Source organism: Pleurotus ostreatus (genome assembly GCF_014466165.1).
Source record: "Pleurotus ostreatus strain PC9 chromosome Unknown scaffold_6, whole genome shotgun sequence".
NCBI lineage: Eukaryota > Fungi > Basidiomycota > Agaricomycetes > Agaricales > Pleurotaceae > Pleurotus > Pleurotus ostreatus.
The window spans coordinates 1,152,064-1,174,521 of NW_023503161.1; the positions used below are offsets into that span (position 1 = coordinate 1,152,064).

General features: G+C 49.8%; 4 protein-coding genes across 4 annotated transcripts; 2 read left to right on the plus strand and 2 right to left on the minus strand.

The window, feature by feature from the left end:
- Positions 1-850: 850 nt before the first annotated feature.
- On the plus strand, positions 851-5,525 carry PC9H_008636 (uncharacterized protein; the record flags this gene model as incomplete). Its single annotated transcript, XM_036778144.1, has 19 exons — positions 851-1,005; positions 1,060-1,224; positions 1,274-1,319; positions 1,378-1,413; positions 1,471-1,540; positions 1,600-1,633; positions 1,685-1,798; positions 1,862-1,976; positions 2,034-2,235; positions 2,297-2,358; positions 2,412-2,523; positions 2,571-2,751; positions 3,496-3,733; positions 3,785-3,815; positions 3,869-4,048; positions 4,113-4,132; positions 4,190-4,752; positions 4,806-4,973; positions 5,030-5,525. 19 exons carry the CDS (start codon positions 851-853, stop codon positions 5,523-5,525), a joined length of 2,988 nt encoding a protein of 995 aa, XP_036629572.1.
- A 281-nt stretch (positions 5,526-5,806) lies between these two features.
- Positions 5,807-7,397, minus strand: PC9H_008637 (uncharacterized protein; the record flags this gene model as incomplete). The annotated part of the gene is made up of 8 exons (XM_036778145.1): positions 5,807-5,896; positions 5,950-5,982; positions 6,035-6,570; positions 6,626-6,709; positions 6,767-6,888; positions 6,941-6,964; positions 7,017-7,046; positions 7,102-7,397. The coding sequence occupies 8 exons, from the start codon at positions 7,395-7,397 to the stop codon at positions 5,807-5,809; spliced, it is 1,215 nt and encodes a 404-aa protein (XP_036629573.1).
- A 607-nt stretch (positions 7,398-8,004) lies between these two features.
- On the minus strand, positions 8,005-12,452 carry PC9H_008638 (uncharacterized protein; the record flags this gene model as incomplete). Its single annotated transcript, XM_036778146.1, has 22 exons — positions 8,005-8,492; positions 8,544-8,635; positions 8,688-8,767; positions 8,819-8,909; positions 8,965-8,995; positions 9,049-9,196; positions 9,245-9,259; positions 9,318-9,355; positions 9,405-9,477; positions 9,538-9,598; positions 9,649-9,710; positions 9,758-9,791; positions 9,847-10,736; positions 10,788-10,917; positions 10,973-11,363; positions 11,415-11,445; positions 11,496-11,897; positions 11,957-11,981; positions 12,031-12,088; positions 12,142-12,183; positions 12,243-12,386; positions 12,440-12,452. 22 exons carry the CDS (start codon positions 12,450-12,452, stop codon positions 8,005-8,007), a joined length of 3,339 nt encoding a protein of 1,112 aa, XP_036629574.1.
- A 1,894-nt stretch (positions 12,453-14,346) lies between these two features.
- KGD2 (2-oxoglutarate dehydrogenase complex E2 component) lies at positions 14,347-16,404 on the plus strand (the record flags this gene model as incomplete). The annotated part of the gene is made up of 9 exons (XM_036778147.1): positions 14,347-14,392; positions 14,442-14,566; positions 14,615-14,735; positions 14,785-15,056; positions 15,112-15,492; positions 15,550-15,602; positions 15,653-15,723; positions 15,777-15,902; positions 16,352-16,404. The coding sequence occupies 9 exons, from the start codon at positions 14,347-14,349 to the stop codon at positions 16,402-16,404; spliced, it is 1,248 nt and encodes a 415-aa protein (XP_036629575.1).
- Between the last annotated feature and the right edge of the window lie 6,054 nt (positions 16,405-22,458).

Sequence of the window (22,458 nt, forward strand, 5' to 3'; positions counted from 1 at the left end):
CCGTTGGGCGATCCCTAGTTCGCACACCACCTACTCTCGCCGCTGGGAACGAGACTATGCCATACAATAGGGGAAATTCTTCCCAGGCAACTCTGCTTGCGCCACCATCTCTGTCTCTCGCTCTCTTCCAACCGGTACGGGTATGCCACGCGGACGTCTCCAGTTCACATTCTTCCTTACCCATGGTCGTAATCCACATTGGAGCAGGATGATTTGTAGCCGGCCCAACCTGACACACTCAGGACGGTAGAATGTCTGTGCCCCAGTTGGTTGATCAAGATGCTCATATGGGCCCTACTCGCCTGGTAAGCCCGGTGCAGCTTTTCTGCCTCGCATAGCTAATAGGAAGATAGCCACGTCAGAGATGCACATGCGTTGTAAGATACCCAGTCGCCTATTCAATATCCTTGTCGACCTTCCGACCGTGAGGCTCCACAAGGCATTCACGGGAGCCCGGCGCAGAAGTGTATCCATACGCCCTCACTCTTGTATGATCCACCAGGAGGGGCCACGTGAAGATCCATTTCTGGCATTCTTCCTAGCGACCAACTCAAATCATGATATATATCCCGAGGATTTCCAATTTCGCGAGTGAGTAACTAGCAGAACTAGCGGAACTCGCTGGATGTGGCAGTCCAATTCTACCGCGTGTCATAACGACCATGCGTCCAATACTCTCAGCCGACATACGTATCCTATCCATTCGGCCTGACCGGGTATTTGTCGAACCAAGAGGATCTATACGTCCATCAACTCAAACCGACGTGGATATGTTATTTCTATCTTTGCCATATTTCGTGCAGTATATAAACTATGTCAAACATGGTACACTCCACAGGATACCTTTACGATGAAATTCGCTCTGCTTTCGAGTTTCGCTGCGACCGCGATCTTTGTTAGCCCCGTCCTGGGTGCAACATACCAACTCAGCGATAATATCGTTGGTTCTGCCTTCCTCAACACGTTCAATTTCGAGGCTATCAGCGATCCCACTCATGGGCGAGTGTGAGTTCTTCAATTTATCTAACCGATAGCTCTCGCTTATGTTCGCTTGTCAAGTAACTACGTGGATGCCAATACCGCGCGGTCGAAGAACCTCACGTTTGCGTCCGGTGACACTTTTATTCTTCGCGCAGATAGTACGACAAGATTGTCTGCGTCTGGACCCGGGCGTGATTCAGTGCGCATCCGATCGAACAAGGTCTACACTACCCACGTAGCCGTGTAGGTCTGCTGGACACTACCTGACGAAAGAGTACTCAATACTTCTTAGCTTCAATATGCGCCACATGCCACAAGGCTGCGGTACTTGGCCTGCCGTATGTATCGCGTTTTGCCAGCACGACAATCCATTTACGGAGAATAACTACCATCTAGGTATGGGAAACTAATGAAGGGAACTGGCCCAATGGTGTAAGTATTTTTGCTTGCGCCTCACAATTCACAGGGGGATAATTGAACGACTTTCAGGGTGAAATAGACATCTTAGAAGGCGTCAATGATCAAGCACCTAATGCAGTCACTCTTCACACCAGCGCTGGTATGTGGAAATATCAAGGCCTGCTTACGTATATCCTGACTAGTTTGCCTTGCTCCCAGGCTGCACCATGCCTGCATCTCGTGCTCAAACTGGGTACGCAAGGGCATGGATGGTCAAAACAACTAGCTAATTATAGGTCTGTAGAACGGCTGGACAGAACGATTGCAACGTCGCTGTCAACGGCAACACAGGTTGCGGTGTTCGACAAAATGATGCTGCGAGCTATGGCCCTAGCTTCAATAGCAATGGCGGCGGATGGTAATTCAATTTCTCACCATTGTTTAATAATGAAAACAATATGCTAAATCATCTGCTCTTTAGGTTCACAGTCGAACGGACGAACTCGTTCATCAAAGTCTGGTTCTGGGGACGAAACGCTGGGAACGTGCCTTCTGATGTGCGCAACGGCGCTTCGTCTGTGAACACCGATGCATGGGTATGTTCGCAGTCCTTTGGTGAAGTTTGATGGATACTCAAGTGCTTTGTGAGCCAGGGGACACCTGCGGCTTTTTTCCCGAATACGCAATGCGATATCGCGTCGCATTTCAACCAACATAACATCATCATCAACTTGACCTTCTGTGCGTTCCCTTTCACCCTCCCGTTTGTTCGCTCCATGCTTATTGGCGTGGATAAAGGTGGCGACTGGGCCGGCTCCGTTTATGCGCAATCCGGATGCCCTTCTACTTGCAACGGTCAGTAATCTACATCTCCCACCCGAAGATCAAAGATGTCTAAAAGTATCTTGCCGTGCAGACTTTGTTGAGAACAACCCTGGAAGTTTCAGCAACGCCTTTTTCGACTTCGCTTCTCTTAGGGTATACACATAAACGTCCATGCGACTTGAATCAATATTCGTGTATTGTATTAGTATGATCGTACCGCATTTCTCAAGATCCATGCTTCACTAGCACTGGCAAACGTCACACTGGGTCAAACGATTTACTTCCATGCGATACGCATGGGTCCGTCCGTGAGGCAAGGTGAGTGTCTAAAAGCAAAAGGGTTTAAATTATGTCCTATCGTACAGGCTATACAACTACCAAACCTACCAAGCGCTCAGCTCTCAATATCTCAGCCCTAGGCCTCAGGTATATTATCATAGGGACATATCAGCCCCTTCTGTACATAATGCAACTTTGGGAAGCCGGTACTCGTGAAGATTACCTCTCGTCCTCCAGGCGAGGGAAGGAGGTAGATAACGGGAGTGGGTGAGTGTTTCTTACTACGATGGGTCCGTAAAAGTATATGATCTCGGGCAACGATTCGTCCCTGGGTGAAACCGCCGCTGGCGCATGATGTGCTGGTCCTGTGTGTGGGTGTGTGGGTGTGTGTCCGATTACAGAAGACGGAGGGTCCCTTGTCGGCGGCAACTATTGCTGTAGCAGAGCTCTCGCCGATCCGAACAATTCTACAACTGGCGTAGGCCCGGCATCACTATTGTGATAAGATGACAAAGTTCGTGTTTTATGGATTCCGTCGAACTTAGCTCTAAAACTAGATTTCTATTTGACACACGCGGTGGGGCGGGTAATTTGGACTCGGATGCATGCGTCTGTTTCAATCCGAACGAAAAGATCACGGGCACTGCGATTGTGTGTGTATTATAGATCAGTGTTACTAAAGGCGCTGAGCGATCACCGGTATGGTTCTGTAGCCTGGTATTACTTCCTGGCGAGATTCGAACACCAGCCAACGTGACTTCTGCACTCTTCTAGTTTGCTTATGGTGACTGACAATGTCCGGTTGCAGCTTTAGCGTGTACTCATCTCCTCGACGTGATACGTGAGATGCTATAGAATTTGATGGGCAGAGCGCAACTGCTAACAAGCTCATCATGCGCCCGATGCTCAGCTTATGATCGGGCGCCGCAGAGTTCGTCCAGCCTCGTCGTCCACCCTGCATCGCCAATCTGACCGCATCAAATATATGTCGCTAGGATCCACATATACTAGGCGCCTTGAGATATATAAAAGTCTCAACTACAACCATGGTGAAGCCATCATCATGTGGTCTCAAGGCGCACTCCTTCTAGCAGCGTTAGCTTGCTCGATCTCTCAATCCTCAGCCTTACGCCTGCCACTATGGCGCCGAGATGTCATGACATTCACGGGACGCCAAGTGTCTCCTCGAGAGGTTGATGTATCTAGTAATCAACACGCCTTCATCCTGCACAATACGCAGGATTTTATTGTGATGTCTCATCCCAGTGTGCTCTTGACACTCTACTGACCCCCATTCCAGTACGCTGCCAACATCACCATAGGAGGCCAAAGTTTGTCCACGACGCATGGCTGCCGATTGAAGACTAACAAATTGCACCCACAGATGTCATAGTCATTCTTGACACTGGCTCGACCGACCTCTGGGTGTACCTTCCCGATCAGAAGCCCCAGCTTACAAATTCAACCTCGATAGTAGGGAACCTGACATACGCTTCCGGATCTGCTGAAGGCCCTATCAACTTTGCAGCACTTGAGTTCGCCGGGTTTTCAGTGCCCTCACAAGGTACTCGTTCATTTTCGACGCCATTCGCAGTCGGACCATTGGCTGATGTTGGTGACGATTCTAGCTTTCATCGATGTAACGCAGGTATGGCTTACTGTCTTGCCGGTTAGCTTCATAGTATGCTCATCTGCTTCATCCTAGACCGCTGACATGGAGGCTATCTTTGACACCGGCGCGTCAGGAATCTTGGGTTTAGGATTCGACGCAACCAACTCTATTATCACCGACAAGTTTGAACAAGCTTTTGGCAATACGACCACCTTGGGTCGTTCGCCCATCGCCAACATCTTCTACCAAAATATGACCTTACCGAACTTCTTCACTCTGCTCTTGGGCCGTACCGATGACCCGGACGACGAGCGAGCGGGTGTCTTCACCGTTAGCGAATACATCTCCGAGTTCTCTGCTGTCGGCGACACGCCCAAATTAACTATCCAAACCCCTGATCATTGGAGCGTCCTTGTGGATGAATTCAAAGTCGGTGGTCGATCACTTCCTCTCAACTCATCAGTAGCCACCGTGTCTCAGGGAAAAGCGATCGCAGTCCTTGACTCGGGGACCTCGCTTTCGCTCCTTCCATATGCAATGGTTGACGCAATATATGGAGCGATACCAGGGTCCGCGCGCATTTCAGATGTTCCAGGTTTCAACGCCAGCTGGATTATTCCCTGTAATCAGTCAACAGAGGTTTCCTTTTCCATTGGGTATTGTATGATTTCTCGGTTACTCTGACTCATGTGCTGATTCCGAACATTAGGGGGAGAGACTTTCCGGTACATCCCCTTGACCTCACTGCGATTGATACGAAACTTGTGAATGGTACCAACGTGACCTATTGTGCTAACACATACCAGTCTATTGAGATTGGCCGTGGTGAACTCGATATGATCCTGGGCGATGCTTTTCTCAAGAATGTATATGTCTCGTAGGTGTTTCTTATATGTTCCTAGGAATGAGATATTGACCTCGAGGCCACCGTAGCTTTGACTATGGTTCATTCGATGATCAAGGACATCTCACCGAACAGCCATTCATTCAACTATTACCTACTACAAACTCCAAGGAGGCATGGGCCGAATTCACTGCCATCCGTGCCAAAGCCCTGGAAGGCACCGTGGAACTCGCCCCTTCTGAGCTGCGTATCTTGGCAATGCAAGACAACACCGATGATCATCATCCCGATGCGCCAATCGATGAAGCATCTAAAATATCTGGTGTCCTCGCTACCTCTGATGACGCCGATCACATCGAAGGTGCAGCCGCAGGCGCGATCCAGAGATATGCCCCCGTCGTGATTGGGCTTTTGTCAGGAAACCTGCTAATCCTCGTGGTCATATGTGTCCTGGGCCTCTACTTCTGTATATCGAAAGGTGGCCGTAACGGAAAGTCCGCTCCGGCCAATTATCATCCTGTGAAGCTGCAGAAGGGGGATTCGCAGTTTGTAGAGCCCGTTTTCGAAACGCGGTATGACTCTTAGTTGTGATGTGATAGTTGCACCATGTTTTGGACTTCAGGTTTGCTGGACTTTATTATACTTCTCTTACATACCAGGTAGCCTGTCCTTGACGGCATGTCAAGTGTCTGTTTTCACCGTTGCTACTCAGGACCCTCCTTGTATCGTACTGTGTCTTACGAACGTAGTGCCACTGCGGAACGATGCTAGTCCTCATTTCATGAGCTTGCTCAAGTATGGCACAGTGATCTTTACAAAAACACGTAGGTAACACACACATTCGGCAACAGGGAAGGATGTACCGTTTAACTCAGCGTCTCGTACTCTAGACTTGCTAAGAGGAATGCCGCCAAACCTTTGAGATCGTTTAGGTCCGTTGGTACACCGACATAATACTGAATGCTTGTACTCAGTGTATGCACAAGAGTAAATGGTCGATATCACGTACGTTGAAGTCCCCTGCACCGTCCAAACTCCCAACCTAAAAATAACACTTTAGTGCATCGTCAAACAAGAAGCATATTCGCGTATACTTGAACCGTATTTGTCCATCCCATCGTCCCATCACTGTTGGCTACCACCCAGTTATTGGCCATGTACTCGTATGCCTTTTTCATAGCAGCTACAATGCTTCCATCTGAATCCGACACATACCCTCTTCGAACGGCTTTGAGTAACGAATAAACAAACATTGCTGAGCCGCTGCTTTCAAAGTAGTTCTCGGATCTTCCCGGCTGGGAGATGACCAACCACCATACACCGCTGTCCTTATCAGCAGCGGCCTTGACCCGAGGCGCTAACGTTCTGAGAATCTGCAAAAGTGAGGTTTGAAGCTGCTGCTGTGCTGCGGGGGGAGTAGGACCAATGATATCCAGGACATCGACCAGAGCCATCATAAACCAGCCCAGCGCCCGGTCCCACACTTCAGGTGAATGCCCTCTGTCTGCGGATGCCCAAACGGTCGTCTTCGAGAAGTCGTAGCCGTGATACAACAACCCAGCTGAGTTTGGTACCGTAGAATTCTGGAGGGTATTTTGGAACATAAGGTTGAATTGGTTGTTTATGTCGGCTGTTGCAGTTTATTAGTCCACCTCGCGCTAAGGTTTGAAATGTGTCGAGCTTACCCCATGCTGAAGCATTAGTGGGCTGGAGATCCTTGGTGTATTGCGCGTAGAATACATCGCCCATGTAAATCCCGTCAAGCCAACCTATGATGCGACGATCAGTCCGTATGTTCACCCTGTGGCGGAATATGCAGTTAGAACCTTGGTTGGGGTATCTTAGTTTGTGCCAGAATTGACCTTGGGCGGTTCGAGGATGGCCATTCAGCTGCGTGCGGAAAGTATCGGCTGCCGTCCTGTATTTCGTTTCACCCGTCTTGCTTAAGCTGCATGCCAAACGTGAGATCTACGAGTCGCACTAGAAATGAGAGACACTACAGGTATAAGAAGGTCGGTCCAGTCCTAGACTTTGCCTTCAGATAATCATTGCAAGTATGTTGCGAAGTTCAATCACCTGACAGGGTCTAACGAAAAATCAGAAAGCCTAACGGATATGGGACAATCAGGTTGTAGTTGACAGTCAGAGTTGGGTAACCCACTTGTAGTTTCCATGGACCGTCCCATTCGGGAACACAATGTTTTCGGCTCCCTTCTGAATATAGTTGTAATAGGTTTGATTACCAGTCCTTTCGAAAAGTAGTCGTAGCCCCCATTGCAATTCCCCGTGCTCATAGGATACCGACGCCTTCCCGCTGGAGTCTAGTCCATTGCCTTGACCGCGTTTGATGGCCGAGTCCGCTGCCCAGACGGCATAAGATGAAGGCCGTGCTGAGACCAACGTACTAGAAATTGACAGGCAGGTCAAAGTTAGAGCGAAGAGGGTGAAGCGAGGCATGATATTTTACCGAGCGGATTCCAGGGATTGGGATGTTATATATAGTTGTAGTTGGGGATACCCAGTTCGCGCGGGCCATGGATGCGAAGCAAGAAGTACTTCTCGTCACGACCCCGAGGTTGTCCCTTCGGCCCGCCGGAAAGCACAAAGCGACCATCCTAGCGGCAAGAAGAGGTAGTAATGGGCCGTAATCCATCATATGGAAGGTGTCTCGGATTCTCATGCCTTGTCTGCCGTAGTCACGCGCATTCAGCAGCTTCGGGTACTTAGCACTTAGGCCTAGGTTTTACTCAAACGTTTCCCGCTTATACAACTGTATTTGCAGTTCTGACAATAATCATACATGAGTCAGATATAGGCAGTTCTTAATCACTCACAAGGTCATATTGACGCATTGTCCAGGATAGGCTCTTGTGCTAAAGAAACGTAGGACTAGGTAGCCCAATACCCCGTGCTTTTATGATTCGAGCCTCTTTGGCCGCACATATATACATCCATAGTGATACATAAATCCTTGTAAATCATCAGTGCATATCGTTCAGAGCAATATTTATACCGTCTCCAAGTCTTCGTAAATGTGCATTATCATACTTTTTCATGCATGGACTCAATCCAAAGTCGCGGATCGTGTAGGAGGACCATTGGCTGGCGCTGGCGCGAAGGCGACCATACGTTCCCTAGATTGTTGGGAAAGCTCGCTTCCATATGCGACGTGCCCAGACCCATTCGGAAGGTTGCCGTAATCGTTGAGTGGGAATGCACTATCAAACGTGTATTGACTGTCGTAGTCGTGATGTGTAGCTTGGCTATCCGGGCGTTCCAGGTCGAACTCAAGAGGGGAAGAGCTGCGAGGTAATGTGCCGTCCATTAGTCTGGTGTCATAGTCATCGTCAGGGAGATGCTCTTGATCCAGAGGAGCCTCAGGATGTTGAGACCAGAGTCGAACCGCGCCATCGTGGCTTCCCGTAGCAAACATGAAGGGATCGTCAGCAGCATGGTTCCAAGCTATGCACGTCAAATCGCCGCCGAGGACTTGAGCACGAACATGGTGGAGCAGCGAGCCAGATTCCGAGTCCCATATATGGATGTCCCCCGCTAGAGCAAACATATTAGTACATGGGGTAATCTCATAATCGAATAGACTACCTTTCCCAGCACACAGTACGAGCTCGTCTTTCTTGCCACCGAAATAACTTGGACCAGCAAAATCGACAGGACATTTAGGCATGTATGTGTGTCTGGCACGGCATAGGTATTCAACCTCATTTACAAAATGCCTACTGATCTCACCTGAGCTCGAGCCTTGCGGTGACGACTGATGTATTGTCCCTGTCCTTGATCATTTTCAATCGCCAAAGTTGAGGAGGTGCCTAGATGATATGAGAGGACTCGTGCATAGATGAAGTAGTCTCTGGGCCGACCTTGTTCTCGTAACTTATCAATGCGACGGTGCCGTGTTTGGCATTATAAGAGAGCGTGATATCCCGGACCTCGTTGAACACAGGTGTTTGGCTAGACATAGTCAGTTGTTCATTGTCGCAAATTAACTAGGAAGCGAACGCCCTACTTTTCAATCGACTGCGTCTGCATGTTGTAGACTAAAAGTTGCATGAGCAACGGCGTAAGCGGACGAACGATGAGAGGTACGTACCGACGAGTCGTTTTTCTACCCTGGATTTACTTGGGCTCAAGCCGGTGGGCGATTGAAGTAGGGGACCAACACCTATGAGTCGGATACTATCCTGTGTGACGCCGACATCATGCAGTTTCATGTTTCCGAAGTGATACGTGTCGAGAATCTGATGGAAATTGGTAGTGAGAAGCTCCTAGAGCAGAAGGGCACTTACGGTTCCTTGTAGATTCTTTGAATAGACTCGATCAGACAAAGTCGAAGGAAAATGACAGAAACAGGGAACTTACCAATTTCACGACCTCGCTACTTTCCACCGACATGAATGCTGAATGCGCATTGAATAGTGACCGCCAATAAGCCCAGAGTATACTCACATTTGCCGTCGGGACACCAAGTGATAGACTCTACCATAGTGTTTCTATCGATGGTCTTCTTGCAGACCCCGTCCTAAAGGTCGGCAAAAGGTATGAGGACTCGCTCTGCCAAGCACTGTAATTCATAATTCACCTCCGTCCAGACTTTGATACCGCTCGTCAACTTGGTCAACAGCAAGTTTCCGTTAGGGGACCTGTTTCTCTGATCAATCTAAGAGGATAACGAGCGTTGGGTGACGCTAACCAAGCTACTTGTCCAACGAAGCCTTTTGGATGAGCAAGTACTCGCGGGTTATTGGTTGGATCCTATGCTCAGATTAGATACGGCGTGAAAGCTGAATCAGGTGTCTTACAGCGACACGGAAGATGATTGATGTTCGATCCCAACTAGAGAAAGGTATAGTGAGCACAAAACGACGGTGTCGAGACGTATCGCTCTCACCTTGAAGTAGCAAGGTATTTTCCGTCAGGTGAGAACTGCAAATGGCGAACTAATGCTTGATGAGCAGCCAAATCCTGGAGTGGTGCCAAACATTTCAGCTTCGGCACCAAACTCGCAAGCCTCGAGCGCATGAGGATGGGATGCTTCATCTGTTCGTGCATCATATTGAATTTCCCACCAGTACCTGAGCCTCCACCCGACGAGGCCGTGCGTTGTCGATGTGGTGTGGCCCGAGGCATTGGCCCCATCGTCGCTGCCGACATGGCGGATTTCATTTTCACCGTCCTTAAAGCATTCCTCCAGAGTTGCTTCCCCCGAGACGGCGCGTCAAGCGATGCGGGTGATGTTGGAGGAGCCAGCGTGCCATCCGTAGGCGTCGTCACCACACCATTCTTCTCCGACAGTGTAGGGGATTGGAACGGGGAACTCGTAAATGGCTTCTCCGTGATCGGGCTGGTATTGTTGTTGTCGTTAGACGTCCGCGTTGAGGAGTAGTATGTGCGCTGCGGATGGCTCGTGGGCGATAGTGCACGTTGATGAGTATGTACAGTAGGTAGGGAACCGCCTTCGACATCGTCCGCACCGTCACCCGCTATGCTCGTCTGGCTTGCCATGGACAGTTTGGTTATGGTCTTTTCACTGACGCGCCTAAGGGCTGAGCCCGCACGTCTTATGCGGACTCTGATTCCTTTGAATACTTTGCGTACAGGTACGACACCGGGAGCTTGGTAGAACTGATCTCTGACTTCGATCAAGACATCCCCCAGCCACTTTCTGCCTTTGTGCCGCAGGAAAATCCATCGCTCGGAGGCGAACCAGGCCGATACAGCCATCAGGCCAAAGGAGGTGATAGCAGTGAACACGGTAGTTATAGTCGAAGTAACATGCGCCTACAAACCATCAGAGACTAAGCCCATTACCACGAGGAGGATGACACTCACTTGTTTTGACGCATACGCGAAACAGCACAGGCCAATTGAAAAGCAGGCCACAGACATAACCAAGAATACCAAAGGCGAACGCTTGATCCAGATCAGCACCCACCAGGGTACTCGGTGGCCGGGAGAACGACTAAGATTTACCTGTGTCAGTGGGCAGAACCGAAGCATCCATGCATCACACTCACTACATAGCTTGCTTCCATGTGAGCCCAAGTAAACTGTTGACAGCCGCAGCAATGCTGAAGACCATACTGAGGAACCAAAAGCAATTGACTGAGACTGCTACGGGGTCCTCTGAAGGCAACTCATAAGAGAATTGCAATGTCGTCGCCGTCACCGCAGAGAAGAAGGTCGCTACTGTTGATAGGTTCAGAAGATTCGTAGCTCCGTGCTTCTGCGCAAATCGAATGGTGGGTACACCTACTGGGTTGTTACCACTGGAGTTCACGATAAGTAAGGCTTGCGTACCGATCTCGATAAACATCGATAGCGTGGCAGTTATGCTGTCCATATGTTCGCCCATTTCGGATGCTAGGTCATGGATATACCGCTGTACTGCTGGGAACTTGAACTGGCCTGTGACACTGATCAGTACGGTAGATAGCATGACTTGCATAGAGGACATACCCTGGTATTCTCTCAGACAGGAAGCCCAGTACTGATTTTCGTGAGCTGAACAGCCTGGTAAACATACTGTCCAAGACACACCTTCAAATCTGCTTCGAATGATAGAATACTAGCGTTGACTGCTTCGTCGGTGAACTCTGGGAATTCGTTCAAACAATCCAGAAATGTTGTAACATCCACCCCCAAACTCTCCAGCTGATGAGGGAAATCTTCAACATCTAAATCTTCTTTGATGATTGGACGAGCGACGTTCGGCGGAGGCTTATAGCGCTTCGTGAGACGCCGGCCCCGCTGAAGGAGCTTGTGGTTTGGATTAATCGGCGTCTCTCGTTCCTTTCGTGCTATCTTGCGTGGAAATAGGTCGGCGGCGTTCTCCCTAAACAGGAAAAGTATCTGCGCTATCCGGACACGCAGGTGGAATGCCGACGAGAGTATGGCCACAGAGCTTCCAAGTTGCCGCGCGGCATTGGCGAAATTGCGAAGCTGAAACGAATATATGATCAGTTGCGTGGTCAAACGGGCCGACGCGTTCAATTGCGCACCTCCTTATCCAAATTCAGGATTCGTCTTGCTGCGCATCAGCAAAACTGCACCAGAGTATGAAAACCGCGCGTACTTTTGGAATTTGTTGAACGTCTCCGCTCCCAAGACTTGATGGTGCTCGTCCACAGTCGCTACATCCCCCATTGAATGCATATGCCCGCATGTCTCAAATAACTTCACTCACGGACATCACGATCATCCTCAAAGTTTGGCTGTGAATTCAAACCTATCATTCCGGGTTGAAGATCTTTCATCTCCAAGAGTACCAAGAAAAGCATTGCATACCTGGCATGCTGGCCTCATCTCCTCGCAATAACATCTCTACCAAACTCATTATCGTCTCTCTCCGGTTGGAGCTCGTTGCCTGTCGTAAGGGGGTCGTATTGGCCTCCATGATGGGGTCGGTGGGCGCAAGGGGAGGTAGTTGCGCTGCAAAGAGGGTCAATGACAAAGTTACGGTTCAGAAGTTAAAATAAACGTACGGCGTGGTGTCATCCCAGGTGAAAGCGCTCAAGGTAACCGTGAATGATATGTAAAGTGAATTTATTACAATGGAAGGCCAGTAAAGGCCATCACTCGAGCCTCAGGTTCGTGGTACCATCGTGGCGAAACTCCATAAGGGCGGATTTGGAAAATTCCACACAGATTTCGCCGGTCGATCACTTGGTGGACCTCCTCATGTTCGTATCAGCACTAGTGCTTCCTCAAGCAAAACTTGCATCACGGTTGATGCCGGACAGTGAAAGGTCCTTGACAGAGTAGAATCCAGAGACCACAAACCACAAATACCGCTGTACCTTCAAGCCTCAGGCATCGCGGTTCCTTCAGACCCATGATTCTGCATGCATGTAATGTCGGCATGCGAGCGGGCACAATCAGGCGACGTGGTTTAGCCTGGCGGTCGCATATCGCTTAGAGCTGAGCGCTGAACGTTAACGTCCACTCGTCCATGCGTCCTCACTGTCCCACCACCCAATCGTTCATGAAAGCAGGAAGGAAGCAGCGAGGATCGCTGAAAGAGGGCACATTACCGCCTGGCACAATATTACAGTAACGTCGCGGTCAGGGAGTGGTCGGGGCCGGAAGCAAAGCAGCCCTTACTGCGCGGCGCTGAAAACAGGCGGACAAAGTAGGCAGCATGTATCTCCGCGTTCATCGTTGCTTCTACCGTGTTCACGCGTCGGCGCATGTTGTGAGCCGTGGTGTTGATGCGTGATGGAAGTACTACCTTTCTTCATCAACGAATGCCAGCGGAATACTGATACACCGTCAAGGTATCTGGTATCTCATCGGACGGTGACCTTCCAACACAAAGGTCTCCTTCAAGAACGTTTGAATTTTAAGAATAGCCCCTTTCACCACCCCTTTTACCTCCTGAGAGCACGAAGGAAATTAACAAGTCAAGTAAATCGCACTTATGTGATTCGCGCTTGGTCAAGGAGAGAAAGGGTGAGTATTCTTCTTCTATCTGAAGTTCGAATCTAAGTAACCTTGTTGACAGAGCACTTGTATCACAATATAGAAAGCTGGCATCGTAACAACAGTGATATTTACTCATGGTTAGTGGACACGGTGGCTTCTGCAGACTGTCTATCAACGACACTGTTGGTAGTCTCAGATGTTCATGGTGAGGCAAGAACATGTTGAAATAAGCTGGCGAGGTCGCGCGAATTCCGAGTGAGCAAGCAGGTATGTATTGCGTTTGGCTGGGACTCCACAAACGCATGAAGAAAAAGTATACATGCACGCGCGGACTATCTATGTAGTCACGTGAACCCCTGTAACCCCTGTACCGCCTAGATTGTCAGAATCCAACAGAACATTGCAAGGACCGCACGAATCCCTGAATATTGTCATTGTTCAAGCAAGGTCAACTCAAGAGTAATATACTTTCACTCTCGTCATACTCTCAAAAAGAGCATGGACTCGGACTTCAAGCAATAATATCCTACCAGCCTGTTACTAGGTATAAAGGTGAACGATGAACTGACAATTATTCTATGGACGGAACCCCGATGGACGTTAAAAGGCTGTATGGACGCAATGTCATCGATTTCATTGGTTCACCTCGCTCATCCGTTCTGTCACGGTTCCTCGGACTCTTACTCCGTCTGTCGTCCCGAACCAGATAACGGAACAAACGGAAAGTCTTCGCACGGTCACAGTAATCTTCTCACAGTCACAAATGTTGTTGTTTCTGTTGTTACTACGCTTCAAATTTCAAACTTCTACGTCACCCTTGGATTTCTCGTTTTATTGATGCTTTCGAGACAAATTATCGCCGTTGCACGTAGCCGTGGGCTACTGCACTCTACGCCTCGAGCATGGTAAGTGTGACGAACTCCGTAAACTGCTTTTCCAACCGATTTCACTCAGGAAGCTCGCTGGAATGGCAGCACAACGAGCCCAGTTCCACTCGACGCGGTTAATTCAAGGTAATCACACCGAATACAACACACTGCGATGCTCATAGGCCTCTCATAGCCGAAACGGTCAAGGTACCGCAGATGGCTGAATCAATATCAGAGGGAACGCTGAAGAGTTGGTCAAAACAAGTCGGAGACACAGTTTCAGCTGACGAAGAGATTGCCACAATTGAGACCGACAAAGTGAGCTCGAAAGCTCCGATACCGGGCCTCGACTGACGCGCGAGGTAGATTGATGTCTCCGTCAACGCCCCCATGGCGGGCAAGATCGTTAAGTTCCTCGCAAACGAAGAGGACACTGTGACTGTAGGGCAGGACCTGTTCATCATTGAGCCGGGTGAAGGTGGTGCATGTACGTGTCTTAATTTCGATTTGCGTATGTGCTAACCGTAGATACGCAGCATCCCCCGTCCCTCAGGAACAGTCTTCTAGCGAAAGCGGTAAAGAGGCATCGGAAGCGAGCAGCGTCAAAGATTCCGAAGAGCCTAAGGACCAGCAAGTTGAGAAGGGGACACCCGCACCGCCGCCACCATCGAAGAGCGACACACAACCTTCTTCTGAAGCTCCCAAAGAGAGCAAAAAGGATGTGGAGAAGGCGTCAGAGAAGAGCAAGAAGGACAAGGACAGCTCCCCTGCACCAGTGTCTGTACCCGGCAGCCGCAACGAGACACGGGTGCGTCCGTTTCTACCGTTCAATATGGACTGACTGACGCCGCCATGTCGCGTAGATTAAAATGTCGCGTATGCGTCTACGGATCTCGGAGCGCCTCAAGGAGTCACAAAACGCCGCTGCCTCTCTGACGACTTTCAACGAAATCGACATGTCCTCGCTCATGGAGATGCGGTCAAAATACAAGGACAGCATCCAAAAAGAACACGATATCAAGTTCGGGTTCATGTCCGCCTTCACGAAAGCCTGCACATTGGCGTTGAAGGAGGTCCCAGCAGCGAACGCCTCCATCGAGGGCGATGAAATCGTGTATCGCGACTATGTTGACCTGAGCGTCGCCGTCGCCACGCCAAAGGGTCTGGTCACGCCTGTGTTGAGAAACGCAGAGGGGATGAGCTTGATCCAAATTGAGAAGGAGATCGCAGCAGTAGGCAAGAAGGTATGTGTCGTCATTTTTTCGCGAGTCCGTGGTCTGGGACTGAATGTGTGACTTCAGGCCAGGGACGGTAAGTTGACGCTCGAAGACATGGCTGGTGGAACCTTCACCATGTGAGTCGCAATGCTCTCCGCCTGATCCAGCCATTAACTCGCGCCCAAAGCTCCAACGGCGGCGTCTTCGGCTCTCTGTATGGCACACCCATCATCAACTTGCCACAAGCTGCTGTCCTTGGTACGTTCACTTCACTCTTCCATCTGTTAGCTTGATGACCGGCACCTCCGTAGGCATGCACGCCATCAAGGACAAACCGGTCGTAGTGAACGGACAGATCGTCATCAGACCCATCATGGTTGTAGCCTTGACTTACGACCATCGACTATTGGATGGAAGAGAAGCAGTCACTTTCCTGGGTACGTATTTCGCCTATTTCACGTCTCCATCGACGTCTCCATCGACGCCTTTCGAAATCCCCCATCGCAACCCCATCTCTATCTCTTTACTTTTCCTCTTTGCCTTGTCCCGTTCGTGCCATGGCTACCTGGCTTTGACGGTTGATACGTGGGGTTCGATGGTTACCTCTTCTGCGCAAGCACTTGGAGTCGACGAACAACGGAGCTTTGGCCCCTCGTCAACAGGGGCACTTCGATTCCGATCCTTCGGAGCAACCCAGTGGCATTATGGGGTTCATATGTTATCAAGTGACGGTGCTTTTACTCCGTCATCCCCAGCTTTTGCCTATCATTACAGGCTCCGAGATGTCGGCCCATTCCTGCATCTTGCCTTTTCTTTCTTGCCTTCTGTTCACATCATTCAATTACACCGTTGATGCTAACACGGTTTGGGTTCTTTGTTTTTATAGTGAAAGTCCGCGACTACATTGAAGACCCAAGGAAGATGCTGCTTGCTCCATAGACGGTAGACTGTGGCGTATGCCATAAACCCATAATCAGTCGCTTGACACAACTATCTCGCCATTTTGCCAATCCTCAAAGTTCCTAATCGCCAACAATAATATATACGGCTCCGGTATGATAAGTATTAGTAGATCTGGCGGACGCTATGAAGATAGCTTAAACCTTTGCTTTACTTGGACTTTGAATGCACATAATTTACTTTGCATACGCACTGCAGTTTGATCAACCTTCGGAAGTCCAGGCTGCGTACGCTCTCAAATCCGCCGCAATACTCCAGTAGCGTTTGAGTAGCGTTCCCTCAACTCGAAGCCTCCGCAAAACCTTTAATCCACCCGTGGGTTCCAACAGAAATGCTGTGGTACGTAGAATCTTCGCTGATGAGGATGGCGTCACGAACTTCCCCATTTCGGAGAGCGAGTTTCGGCACATTTCGGCATTTCCATCATCCAAAACCCTTTGGCAAGGGCGTAAGGTACTGAGGTCGATTGGGCGCGGTTCCTGGGCTGAAGTTGAAGCGGTGAGATCCCGACACCGCACGAAGATCGGTGCGCTCCTCAAGGTCAATGATAACAATGGAAAGTACTTCTCTGAGCGGCGCGATCAGATTCGACAAGCTCGAAAGTTTGGAAACCTTACCAGCCACTTATCTCACACCCAATCGTACATAACGGTACCTCTGGAGCTTGACACCTCCGAGTACGTCTGCAACACAGGCTCAGCGTCCGAACACCATCACCATTTCCGGCTCATACTTGAGCTCCGCTTTCAAAACAAGATTATCCTTTGGAGACTCGACTTTTATTTCTGACATCCTGCGGATACTGTGATATTCTCAAAGCATATTGAGGCTTTAGGCAAGACGGCGACAGTCTCCGGTAATGAAAGCCTCGCAAAGCCTCACTCTTAGTAACTCATGCACATGATCCGTAGTCAATCGAATGGAATGGAATCAACAAGGAACCAAGCTTGAACTTTGAACTGCGAGTGTTCCGGCTTCTTCGAGCCTTCGTAAATGGAAACTTTACATTGCATCCTCACTGCGAACGAGGCTGAATAGAGCTGAATTGCTCATCGTAGTAGGTACCTTGTACCTAGGAACATGAATATCGATATCCTGTGGCAGCCACGCCGTTGCGAGGAACGATATGTGCAGCCGCTTTCTGGTCATGGTAGAATGGCAGAAGGAATGGTGTCGTGAGGCACGGGCGGACACTACCATAAGGTCCCGCCCATCTCACATGTTGTTGCCAGTTTATGTCAAGAACGTGTCGCGACCGACGGGTACCTAACACTCGAAGGTGTGTGCCTGTGGAAAGGCAGCGATAAGAGCTGGGTTCCTGTGTCCCTTCGATAGAATGCGTGTCGCGTGCAACGAGTCGCCCGCAATGAACGTCAACATGGAAGGTTGACTGTCACAGTTAAAGGCGAGTCTATGATTCATGGTCCATAATATACGTATGACTGCGAGCGGTGATGATTTGTGAATGGAAGGTAACATAGGAACACGGACAAGCTCAAGCATATGGGCATGACGTTCTTGATGCTGGAACTTCAGAGATTCATACCGAACGTGAAGATTACGCGGGTTATACGATCGAGGTCTGTTCGGAATGATATCCATGTCACAAGATACCACTAACTTACATAGTACGCAAATACTCTGATCGCTGGGACTCCGGCACAGCTAGAAGCGCTGTTGTCTCCACTGCAATCGAGCATTCTCTGCGGCACTGATCAAGCTACTAGACTGCGGAACATCAAGCTATACAGACAAACAAAACACCATCACTGGTCACTATTATTAGGCGTCCTAGGTGGGTCATAACTGCTGTGTTTCGAAGTCTCCTCGAACTATGCATTACGACAGTCCTGGACCTGTTATCCGAGCATGCTGTGCTTCAATTGCTTCTAGAGCACAAATCCGTCCATCAGCCATAAACATGGAGCTTCTCTCCGATGATTGGTCAGATGTGGTGGGATTCTTGGGGCAGAAAGATGCAAACGCGAACAGCCTCAGGACTGGCGGCGTTAGGAAAGCTCCACCACCACCTTAGCCCCACCCCACACAATTCCACAGGCACCACGAATTCGAAGTGGCGAGCTTAATCCAAGAAGGTATTTGGCATCTGCCGGCCTCGACATCGATTGAGCATCTTCAATACGGCCACGTCTGACCTTGTGCAGTGTGCACAGATGAAGTACGTTGTAGGACAATAATAACGCCGCGGCTGAGTTGATCCTGGATCCCTCCTGGGAAGCTTGGCATGGATGGCCGTTGAGGAAGTGCATAGTTTGTTGTGACAATGCAGGACCAGCGGATGAAACCTTGTTGACGGTGGCTCTTCTGATACCCCAGGAAACCGCTCAAGGAGATGTAGACGGTAAAGCGTTTATCATCGTATCATCGTCAAGAAGATTGCCATGCACTCATACACCAACAAGATTATTACCGTAAGTGACACGCGTCAGCTGGGCTATCCCCAGTACCCTTATCCGCTGTTTTCATGGTGAGGAATGGATAGAGTCTATCTCTATCTTTATCCAGGACAGCCCCTTGGAGCAGCTTCATCACCTCGCCTCCACGGAATAGATCTCACTACCACAGCTAGTGCCGTTGGTCAAGCTGGACTGGCGGAATGGTATTTCATGCGACCTACCATAGGCCATCACGGCAGATAATCAGATGGACGTCGAAGAGGCATCAGGATAGAGCTTGACATATTCGTAGTTCTACGCCTACGCATCGAGGCGCCTGATCATTACAATCACGCTGTTGCCTGGCGGTAACCACGATGTTCACGTTCATTCCCTCAACATTCCTGATACACCAATCCGCTGGGTTGGGTGCGTACACCGTGTCGGTGTATCACTGTATGTTTGATTCGCCATGATGTTGCTAACGAACGGGTGCGAGATGCGGAAGATCATGTTATTGTAAATCATCATGATCCCCGTGTGTGTCCGCTACAGATTGTCGCATCGTAAGAGTTGGCCATTGCTTCAACCACGAGGAGTACGACTTGGGATTCGTTACCCTCTTGATAAGGGGTAACATGAGCACCGTTCGTGTAAGTAAATGAGACGATCGATCGACCGACGCTCAGGACTCGGTGATCGACACTCGGGAAATGAGATGAGAATATGTAATGGCGCCATCGGCGAGTAGCGACGCCAACCGAAATCCAATATTCATTCAACCTTTCGAGGCCGGGGTCAGTTACAGCGATCATACTATTGTACGTACAGTATACGCACATACACCGTTGTGGCAGCTGGTTGAAACGGACCAGGTTGATGCTTGTTGATGTATCCATTGTTCGCATGTCGCGCTGGAAACGCTTGTGAAGAAGTTCCAGCTTTCGAAGTGATGGTCACCAACCCAAGGGCCAGGCGTGCATACTAGATCTTATGTGCTGCGTTCGCCATTGTTGTATGTGTATGAGTGGGTCCCAGGCTCCAATTGTTCGTCGAATGACAGCTGGGGAACCGAAACTCAAGAAGGGAGTGCTCAGTGCTCAGACCGTAGGCAGGGCGGCTCCGGCGTGTAATTAATGATAATTTATCAGGACACTTGTTCGTGTACGCAGCCCTGCGTCGGAATCAATCCACTTCGTGATAGTTTAGACACTTAGCTCAGATGCTCAGATATTTTGCCCATCCTAGGCGGGGTAGGCAACGCCGTAACCGTAGGTTCGTCTAAGTAATTGTCTGGGCTCTGCGCAGCAGCAGCTCGAGTATACCATTGTTCCACGCACGATGCGTAACGCTTAGCTCGCCCATTATAGCTGGCACAACATGGCATCATTGTTTTCATTTGCGAACAATGTCTGGATATGGAGTTCTGGGTGGGTCAACCGGTTACCGCGCTGAGCATTCTGATGCCTGATTCCTGAATCGTGGAGAAGGGAGAACTCATAAGGGGAAGAAGAAGCTTGGAAGCACGCAATAGCCGAAATTGAGGGCGGGAACGCTCGGTGAACAAGGAGGTGGGTCCTCGTCATCTTGCCATGGGACTCACGGTGCGCTCCAGACTGCTTGGTACGGAATCCATTGTGAGTGGCCATTGTGCCACGCAAGGGTTGTGTGGGCGTGGGCGCAGCGGAGAAGTCTGAAGGTGCGCAAAATTACCGTGTTAGGCAATTCCCTTTACGGGTAGACAGTCGTCGGACTCCGGAGTCAGGACGACGATCGATGAATTACGACGCAGCTTACATCCTCGAACGATCCCTCGCTCGAGTCATTGCCGGCCTTGTATTGTTGGCTGTAGCGACCATTACTCGTTATTATCAAGCGTTGGACCGTTGAAATATTCCGACATTGGATTGTGTTGGGATTTTCGGAATTCGGTTTAGAACGTGACTGGGAAGGTGAAAACTGAAAGAGAATTTCACGTTGATTCCAGCTGGCACTCGAAGCAACGTGTACGCGGGTGTAGGTGTCGAGTCCCTTTCGTTTCCGTTACCCTTGATTCCGCTTTCTGAGAGGTCTCAGATAATAGGGAGTTGAAACGATTGGATGAGTGGCGGTCGCGATGTAGGCGTAGTGTTTGTTGGATTCAAGCACATGAGCTATTTGTTATCTGCATCGACGTCTAGGCTTCTAGCTGTATTCAGGCGGATTAGACTCGGTGAGACTACACAGCAATACCATGATGTTCCACGGTGGTGGCGTCGACTAGCTCAGAATGAGGCACACTTGCGAGGAAGATCCAAGAGGCACGTATAGCTCGAGTACTGCATATACTACGCGTGTCTAGTCCAAGGCGTATATTAGTGAGATTCTAGAGATCTTGTAGTGTGGTTCGCGGCGCATTTGAAGTGACGGCCCAAATGGAACCATCCCACCGAGTAGCGAATCGACGTTCGAGATGATGCGTGTGGCGAGGGCTGACGACGGCTCGCTCATTAGCCCGACTAGTCAGTGGTTTCATCTAGTCATCACCAACGGAAGCACGAGCAGCGCTAGTGACCATCATGCATCACCCGTATCGTAAGTCGACTGGCTGGCGGCGCAGCTCGGACAACTACTTACATGACATCGGCTGCGTAGACCGAACGAAATCACCAAGCGTCGGAGGCGAATGTAAATCCGCTTTGGCTTCCGGATCCCGGCAACATATCCGCGCCCAGATGAAACGCCGATTATTTTCTGTTTCTGTTTCTGCCAGAGGCGTTAAGCTAAGCTACTCACAACGTGCACGGGGTGAGAGCTTGCAAATATTCCGTTAGTCACCGATGCAAAAACTTCCTTGCATTGAGTCGACGATATCGGAGAATAGGAGCCATGGAGCCGCTTTGACCGCGTCCATGGCAGTGAGACAGAGTGCTTCCCGAGTATGGGCATGGGAAAGCCGATCGCAAGGCTGTGGTCGTGCGCTGCAAGTGGGTTATCTTAATGTCTGGGATCTCTTGTTACGGCTGGTATGTCCCAGACCCTGTCTTAATGATAACACGGAGAACTTGGTTATCGTGCTCGTGACTGATGGATGTAGTTGCTCCCAACTCTTCTCCTGGGTACGGTTTACAGGCGTGGTTAAGTCCTTTAGGAAGTCGGGGTCCTTGCGTGATGTGACTGACTTCTTTATCGAGGCTCAGATACTACAATGTTCATACATTCTACTATGCAATTGCCCGTCGCAAACTCGACGCGTGAATTCCCTTCTTATACAATGCACAATGCTTCACTCTCAACGCATGGAATCTCAGTCTCGTGTGTTTTCAAGTTCTGACCTGCCTAAGGATTTGTCTTGTATTTAAATCCTGATTCTCATCTACCTCAGCGCTACTGACCAATCTACTTACCTCGGCGCGGACGTCGTATGGGAAGGGCCCACCTGGTTGACTCTGTCCAACCTCGTACGGAGTGGGTGTCATTAAAGGCGGAGGACAGTGCCTCGTATTTCGAGAAGTGCAATCTCAACAGTGCCAGTTGAATAACCTCTCTGTCCTCAAAAACTCCCCAGTGGGCAAGCAAGGTACTGCTGTTCGCAGGATGCGATCTTCATATGTTATATGTTACTCTTCAGTATACTCAGGAGTAGGTCAGGAGGGCG